This window comes from Besnoitia besnoiti, chromosome I (genome assembly GCF_002563875.1).
Source record: "Besnoitia besnoiti strain Bb-Ger1 chromosome I, whole genome shotgun sequence".
NCBI classification, from domain to species: Eukaryota; Apicomplexa; class Conoidasida; order Eucoccidiorida; family Sarcocystidae; genus Besnoitia; species Besnoitia besnoiti.
The window spans coordinates 5,866,335-5,874,735 of NC_042356.1; the positions used below are offsets into that span (position 1 = coordinate 5,866,335).

The 8,401-nt window shown below is 52.6% G+C and overlaps 1 protein-coding gene across 1 annotated transcript; it reads right to left on the minus strand.

The window, feature by feature from the left end:
* Positions 1–1,360: 1,360 nt before the first annotated feature.
* On the minus strand, positions 1,361–2,335 carry BESB_008300 (SAG-related sequence SRS29C; the record flags this gene model as incomplete). The annotated part of the gene is made up of 1 exon (XM_029359584.1): positions 1,361–2,335. The coding sequence occupies one exon, from the start codon at positions 2,333–2,335 to the stop codon at positions 1,361–1,363; it is 975 nt and encodes a 324-aa protein (XP_029222497.1).
* Between the last annotated feature and the right edge of the window lie 6,066 nt (positions 2,336–8,401).

Consider the following 8,401-nt stretch of genomic DNA (forward strand, 5'->3'; position numbering starts at 1 on the left):
AGTGGGCGTAATGGCTGTGACCGCGCAATGGAACCGGAGAATCGGGGAAAAGCATACCGTATACCGGCTATCCACTACCACGACTGGACCGGGGACGCGGAGAATCGCAGGAAACTTCTTGTGGATGATTCAGAGTTCTTTCACTCGATGATTGACTGCGAGCTCCGTTTGTGGCAGCGAGGCCATTCGACAGCTGCGCGTAGGATCTTCAACAAGTCCCTCTCCGTTCTACTCGCTAGCGAGGCATACCTGAGCAATCACGGCAGTAAGCATCTGCTTTGACAGGTTAGGCAAGGCTTTCAGTTAGCGGACACTTTAGTGCCGTGAACTGAGCACGTCATCTTCTCCTCTGGTACCGTCCCCTTCGCACCGGAAGAAAGCTTCGTGGAAACGCTGGTCGACCACCAGGCGAGCCGTTGATCGCCCCTCTCTACGCGTATCTATTGTACGAGCAGTTTTTTAATCCGCTGTGTTCCGTTCTGCAACAAAGGGTTCAGTTGCCTGAATGCTGCCGGAAGCCACCTCATGCTGCAGTGTTCGCCGCCACCCAGGGTGTGACTCCGTCCTTTATGCTGCGGCACCAACTGGATATAGTGCATACTATACTAACATTGATAAAGGCATACTAATTCGTCATTCGAGAGTCTGCCTTTTATGCAGAAGGAAAGTGCTCCGTATGAGTAAGTCCATCTACTGCATTGAAACAAATCAAAAAGCGTGTCCCATGTCCCTCAGCGTATCTGATAATGTAGAGCTGGAATGGCCAAGTACATGCCGACTGCTGCAGCAGAAATTTCTTTTCATCAGGTAGCCTTCGCCCACATACGGTACGATAACCTTGAGGCCGATTAAGGAAAAGGCGCGCATCTACCGTAACGCGCTTCCTTGGCAATCAACGTGGCAGATGTGCCATCTGACTGCAACCTGAAGGCGTCGCGAAAACAGTATATAATATATATGAAGGCGTCGCGAAAACAGTATATAATATATATGAAGGCGTCGCGAAAACACTATATATAAGCAGGGGTAAACGACCACAATGCTTTTGTGACCAGACAGCACAAATCTCGCAGTGTCCACGGGCCGTCAATACCTATTCGTGGCTGCTTACTCACGGGAAATGGGAGCATCGCACAACCTTCACCATGCAAAAATGCCTGCTCGGGAAACGGAAAACTCATCTCTCGGACTCTGGAAGGGGCTGACCTCGCTCGATGCGTGTCTACATCGTAGAACTGAGGCTTTGAAAACAAATTCTCTAAATTTGCTATACCCTCTCCCTGTGCGTGTTTGGCTTGTCTGCGCGCAGGCCACGGAGAGGTACATGAAGTACGTGAAGTAACCAAAAGCTCCTGCCCCTTTAGAATAAGCAAAAATACCCAGTGGTCAGAAGCCCCGACATCACAGCTGAAAGCTGATGCGTAGACACTTTATGGCTCCCGCTTGTCCCACCTATGTGTTCTCCACCACCGCGACTAACATCTGTTACACTCCCCTGCCCCGGTTCCGAGGGCGCAGACACCTCTATAGGCACAACACACTTATTTCGAGGGTGAGGCCGCGGACCAATGCAGACTACCGTGAAATGCTGTGTTGTCTTGGGGAAGCTGTCTTTAGGGATTGTGAGTGATGCTCCTTCCATTGATGAAGGATCGCCGCTCCACCACGTTTCGTTATAGCGCGGTAGCACCTCAGAATACCGTCGTTCGAGGCACGGGCCAAACGGAGTCTCCGTACAGTGCTTGTCCTTGTAATCAGGGGGGAACATCTCGCCGTCGGGCCTGCACATTACCGTTAACACGTTCTTATCCTGGTTCATTACAATCTGAGGCAACCGTTTATTGGCGTTGTAGGAGCAGCCAGCCTCCTGAATCTCATATCGTGGACTCCTGAGTTGGAGGAACACTGTGAGCATACACGTGTAGATGCCCTTACAACCAATACTGAACTCCTCCCCCGCAACTGGAAAATACTTGTCCGGGATGGTGATTGTTACTCCTGTCCTGGAATCCGTGCCTGTGAACCAGTCATCTTGGGCCCCATAGACAAATTTAGCCAATGGGGCAGCTCCTTTCTGACAGTCTGCTGCTGAGAGTCTCCCTGCGCAAACTTGGCGATTACCTGCCGTCACGAGGTTAGAAGGCACAGGCGTCCCATCTGCACAAACAAGTGTGATGTGCTGCACCTCTCCATAGGAAAGTGCCAAAAATTCGTCAGTTTCACCAACATTCGGGTAGCATGTGAATCTCCCCTCGCGCGCCAGCCAGTTGTACCGCGGCGCCCAACATTCACCCTCGGGCAGATACGAGACGAATCCGATCCACAGACTCACCATGTGTAGCACTCGCGACGCACGCAGCCCCATAAAAAGAGGAGACCTATGGGCGAACATCCGCAGCGCCTGCATCCTCCCAAGATGCCTGTCGATACCTGCAATGTGAAAATCACATCCGGACGCTAGATTCAGCGTCCAAGCAACCTGCTCACCGGCTGAACCAAAGGCCGGCGTGGTCCTTGCGTCAAGCGGCAGCCAGTCAAATGCAAATTCTTCTGAGGTCGGGGAGGTCTTGATTCGACTGCCTTTTGTGCTTGGGAAATAGTAAAAAAAAGTAAACAGTTTATAAACACTTCTTCTCAGGCCACCATGACTATCTGGCGATTTTAAAAACCTGCGAATCTCTTAGCCGCGTCGAACCCGTCGTGACAGGTGTGTCTGACTGGGGTTGCTACGCGCTAGGGGCATCAGGTATGTGCACGAGCGACGCGTTACTGTGCGGGTAGCGTGGTTTCACTGCCGTTCGACCCCCGCCAAGCACGAAGAGACGCGTCTCGACCGCTTACAATGGAGCTTTTACTCCTGGGCGTCTCTACTTTACGCACGTTCACAGCGCCCCCCTGCATCAGTTTTCGCACATGAATCCTCGCGCTCCATGTGCCACCATGAGGCCACAGGAAGGACCAGCGACGCAGACGAACCAGTATGGGGCCGCCTCGGTGGGGCGCAAATTCACCCCCCCCCCCCCGCCCATCCCCGTGAGGCTTGCTGCTGTTTTACCAAAGCGTGTCCAGCTCGCCGTATTTTATATATATATATATATATATATATTCATAAGATCTGAACCGGAGCGCAAAGTTTCCGGCAAGCAAGCTTCAGGCTCGAGCGCACATGTGGAACTATTAAGATATGAACCGGCGAGTAAAGTTTCCGGAAAGTGAGCTTCAGGCTCGCGCGCACATGCGGAAATACGGGTTTGTTGTGGTATACGGGCAAAACGTGCCACCGCGCGTAGAGCCGCAGCGTCACACGGCCACAAGCGAGCTCTCTCCTGCTGGCGACCGTATTAGGGGATAGACTGTCCCCTGTGGGAAGATCCCACAGGCCACAGATGCCCTAGCATAATTTAGCACTCCTGGCACCACGAATGCACTGTTTCGCCCGCGAGACAGCAAGGGCAACTGGGGGGGGTAGGGGGTAGGGGCAGATGAGGAGGTGATCGCCATGCCACCGGCCCGTTGAATGATTCAGAACGCTCTCAGCCAGTGGCGTGAACCTCTCTGCGTCACAGAGCTTGTGCTGTATTCGAGCTCAGCCAGACACTTGCACACACATTGAGCTCAGTTATTCGAGTGTATTCGAGTGTACGGTAGCACCCCAGCCGCACACTGCACGTCCTTCACAAAGGGTCATCGGGTGCGTGCCTCCGGTGGGTATTGTTCAGTGAGGAAGACGCACACCACGTCTGGACGTGGATGTGGACCCTGATCTTCGTGGAAAACTCCATTTGGAGGCGGCTGTTGTGTGTTCTGTGAGGCATTTACCCAAGATCAATTTCTTCGTGGCCTGCAGCAGATTCACAGACGACGAGCACACAAGCATGGGTTGGTGGTGTACTCATACGAAGAGACACACAGCCTCTAGTTGGTGTATGCTATTCGGAGGGTCCAAAAACGTTTAACAAACGAGTCGGCACACCCGAGCTGCTTCTTTGGGTCCGGCGTGAAACGTGGAGATGATGCCCACCTGGAATCCGCCGTGAGTACAAATGAAATCTCGATAAATCTACGTTGCACCCTGTCAAGCCAGAGTATGCACTACTCTCTCGCGAATTCGGCCGCTAGAAGGACACAGATTCAGCTGAAAAGGTAAAATTCTTTTCAGTCAGCATGGGAGTACGGGATATATATATTTCCGCAAAGTCATTTGTCAACCGTGGCAATATCTGATATGTGATTTAGATGACATTCACATCGTACAACTTGAGATGATACAGCTAGCACACATACTATTCAGGAAGGCAGGGGTCGTTTCCGACGCCGGATGCGACTGTTCATGTGTTCCTTATCTTGTTCCCCCGCTGGCAGCAGTATGGGCAGAACGCGTGAGATAACTTTGCTTTGCACTAAGTTATGGGGATAAACAAAGCAGGAAGTCTCGAGGCACTACTTAGGACCAGAGCAGAGAAAGATACCGAGATGTTTCAAGCAGTCCCAGCAACGATTAACGCGATAAATGCATCGACTCCCACAGGTATAGAACCATCAACTACCCGCGCAACTGACCGTTTCGTCGCAGGTGCTGCTGCGGTAGTCGCAGCTCCGATGTCCTAGAGGCGAGCAACAAACCCCCCGGCCATGGGGCCAAAGGCCATGGTTGAACACACGTCTCAGTCACCGGCATGAAGAGATCACTCGTGTCCCCCGCACGTATCCCTCTCCGTGTCACAATTTCCAGCTGGTGTCAGTAATTGGGAGAGGACGGCACAAGAGGTCATGCGCATCTAATCAGTGGAGGTACGGAATGCGTGAGCGATTCCTTGTCTGTACTATCATTCAAGTTCCCCCCAGGCACCCATAGCAACTGGGCTAGAAAGCCACAACGTGCAGAGTAGCGGCGCACAAACACGTACGGCGTCGCGCAACGTGAAATGTGCAAAGTCAAGGACAAGCAACACCACTTCTACCCACCGGCGGCTGTCTTCGAAACATATCTGCTAGCAAGGAATGGTTCATATTTGAGGTGCTGTTGCTGTGCAAACGCCTACGGCCAGAGCACCACCCCCCCCCCGCCCCCCTAGTCACTTATCCACGGATCCAGGGGAGGGGTGCACGTTGAGTACTCCTATCCGTTCATGCAGTTAGGCTCTGGGTGATTGTGTCCACTGGCGTCACCCCTCTGACACGCGTGCACGTAAACTAGACGTATCAGGTGAACCGAAGAAGCCTCAGTTCCGTACATTTCTGCTGTCACAATTCCACCACGCAACTCTCTTCAGAAGGTAGACGCCCATCTCTACTTGTTGTGAAGTGTCTTATTCTGAAGATTTTACAATGGCCGAATGACTGTTCTTTTAGCAGTGACAAACTTCATAACTACGGGGGAAATAGGACGGCTCTCCCTCGATACGTGGACGATCACTCGAGCAATTCTGCATGTTTCTTTCCATCTCATTTGCGAGGCATTTGTGACTCGCGCTGGTGGGTGAGCCCCACGCACACGAAAGACAGAAATAATTACAGGGTATGTCAGCAGAGATCGCGTTCCGCCCCCCAACCTTTTTCATCGTTTGCTCCTGTACGCCAACGCAACGCAGGTTTGCCTCTGCTCCTTTATCCGGGCTGCAATGAGATTCTGACTGAGTGCTGTGCACGCCAGGTGCGATAAAATATGCGAACGCGGCATTTCACGATATTTACAGAAGCGCGTTCCCAGCAACATTCCAGACATGACACTATAGCGCCTTATTCTTGAAGCATCGATACCTCATCCAGTACAATAACCCATGCAGACCTGCAGATGCGTCAGAGCGCCCCCCCCCCCTCCCCCCTCCCGCCGTTGCCCAAATACACGGAAAAGTTGCGCAGTTTCGGGGCACGGAAACCGTTGTTCGGAAGCTCATCTAAACACACGCGTGAGGCGTATTTTCTGGCGCCCGGCATCTCAAATGAATGTCGCGTTGAGTCGTATCCATATTCTAATGCCATGCTATGTACAAGATAAATGCCGTAGGTATACCCGCCTTCCTTCTAAATCCTTTACATGGTGTTCTCCCAAGAACCCGCACATGACACAGAATCGACGGCGACTGTTACAGCGCCCGCAGGCCTAGAAGGCAAACAAAATACCACCACCACCACAAGGGGACCACCAAAAATGTTCTGTTGCAAAGTCGGAGCTGCTGCATTAGTGAAGACTCTCCCGCATTTCCTTCAAAAAACAAATACCTGCCATGCCACATTTCACAGTCTGCATACCTTAGCACCCGATGTCGGGAAACAACAAACCGCATGCTGTGAAATGTCTGTCGCTTGCATCTCGCGACTACGCCAGCAGCAACGGCTGAACTAAGAGAGCGACCTCGAAAAGCCGGACGCGTTCTGTGGAGACGAAACCGTCAACCCCTGCAGCGATTGTGCCTCTGCTCCAACAGGGGAATCAGCTGGCTTTTTACCACTAGCTAGTTGCACGACACATCACATGCAACTGAGCTCCCCTCCTCCCAAGCGATAACACCAGCGGCTGTTACCACAGCAACGACAGCGGGGCGTATCACCAGACAGGATGGCTACAGCTGTACTGCGCCTCCAGCCAGAGGCGACTCTGGTACCGTGTCTCCGGACCCCTTTGTGTCTTTTCCAAAGACGGAATGCCGGCCCGACGGCGTTTTGCTGCCGTCGGAGCCTCCAGACTTATTGTCCGGGGGGGATCGGCCATCGTCATAATACCGAAGAAAGAGTCCAGAACCGCCATCACCGAGCGCGCCACCACGAATTGGACTGGAGGAATTATCATCTTCTCTCGGGCAACCCAAACCTATCGCTCTTGCTGTTATCTCGATGAGTATCCAACACTGGCTGGGATAGCGACTGGAGACGCTTACACAAGCTATCCTCACAGTTTGTGATGTGGCTGGAAAGTTGGCCTCGAGAATTGTAAGGGTCGCCCCTGTCACAGATGAAGGGTCTCCAGTCCACCATCCCTTTGTGTATCCAGGCACTCGTCACACGGGCTTGGGGGCACGCCAGTGCAGTGCTCCTCTGTGTAATCTTTCGGAAACATGGAACCATCCGGCTCGCACTTTATAGTAGTACTATTCTTGTCCTGATTAAGAATGATCTTGGGCAAATTAATATTGGCTTCATACGCGCATTCCGCCTCCTGGTCAGTCTTACGAGGCGTTTTCGGTTTGATGAACACGTTGAACATACACGTGTGCGTGTTGTGGCAAGATCAACAGCCCAGTCTGAATATTTTCCCTGAACCAGGAAACTGAGTCACAGGGAATCGAATTTTTTCAGTCCTTCACTAGGACTGGTGCCTTGAATCCAGTCGTCTTGCGCTCCACTCAAAAACGACGAAAGCGGAGCCGCCTGCTCCCCACACTGTTCAGGAGTGGAGAACACCGGGCACACTTCACGACCCGCAGGATTTCCTAGGTTCGATGGGGTAGGGCTGACTCCATTACAGATGAAAGTGAATTCAGCAACGCTTTCAAGGGCAAGAGTCATCCAAGTATCAACGTCGCTTCTGAAGGTCGCATGATGGCGTACCATTTTCCCAGCTGTACGAAGGCGTTCCGGTGCCGTCTGCGGTGCGGTACGCGGTTCTGTCTGCAACGAAGGGGAACGCCACCTGCGCCAGGAACACTAGGAAACGACGTCATTGTGACAGCAGCAGGAATACTGAACGAAACGCCACAACCTGAGGCACGGGAATCACACTCCCCGTATGGTGATGCTCGTATTGCCCCGTACATCTATTTAGACGTGGCCGGTGGTGCCAGACACAAGGCAATAACCAATGAACGCGCTGAGCGCGAAACTATGGAATTTCGCAATTATCACTTAGTCAAAAGGGCCCGCTGTGACGGACAATGCTAACTAAAAAAAACAGCGTGCACGGAAAAACGGAATTCTACGAGCAGAATACTATTCGCAGTCCCACCTGTAAAGAGTCCAGAAGGCGTTACGGCCGATCCTGCACCGAGACACGTAAGCGAAGATCCAACAGGTGTCGGTCGCGATTCGCGATGCTTGACGCTCCGATAGTGCAGCCGGCAACTTAGTCGATCGAGCCACCGTACGCGTACGATGCTGATATAGCGGCGGGCAAAGATGCGACACGAAGAGTCACGGAAGAGTGGTTAGGAGACATCGAGCCGTCGCAACAGCTGAAGATTCAACGTTTATAGTTGCCGTTCTGAGGCATCGAACGACATCCCCCGTGCCTGCTCGCTAGGGCCGCGGGCGCCGCAATATCACCACCTCATCGGCGCAAAGGCCTCAAGTGGATTCGAGACGCGAGATCGGAAACGGTCTGCGACCCATTCCTCAAAAAACGCGCCGCGGCGTTATCACTGTGCTGTTCTACATTGTACCATCCTGTTGGGAGCCTGCGAAACAG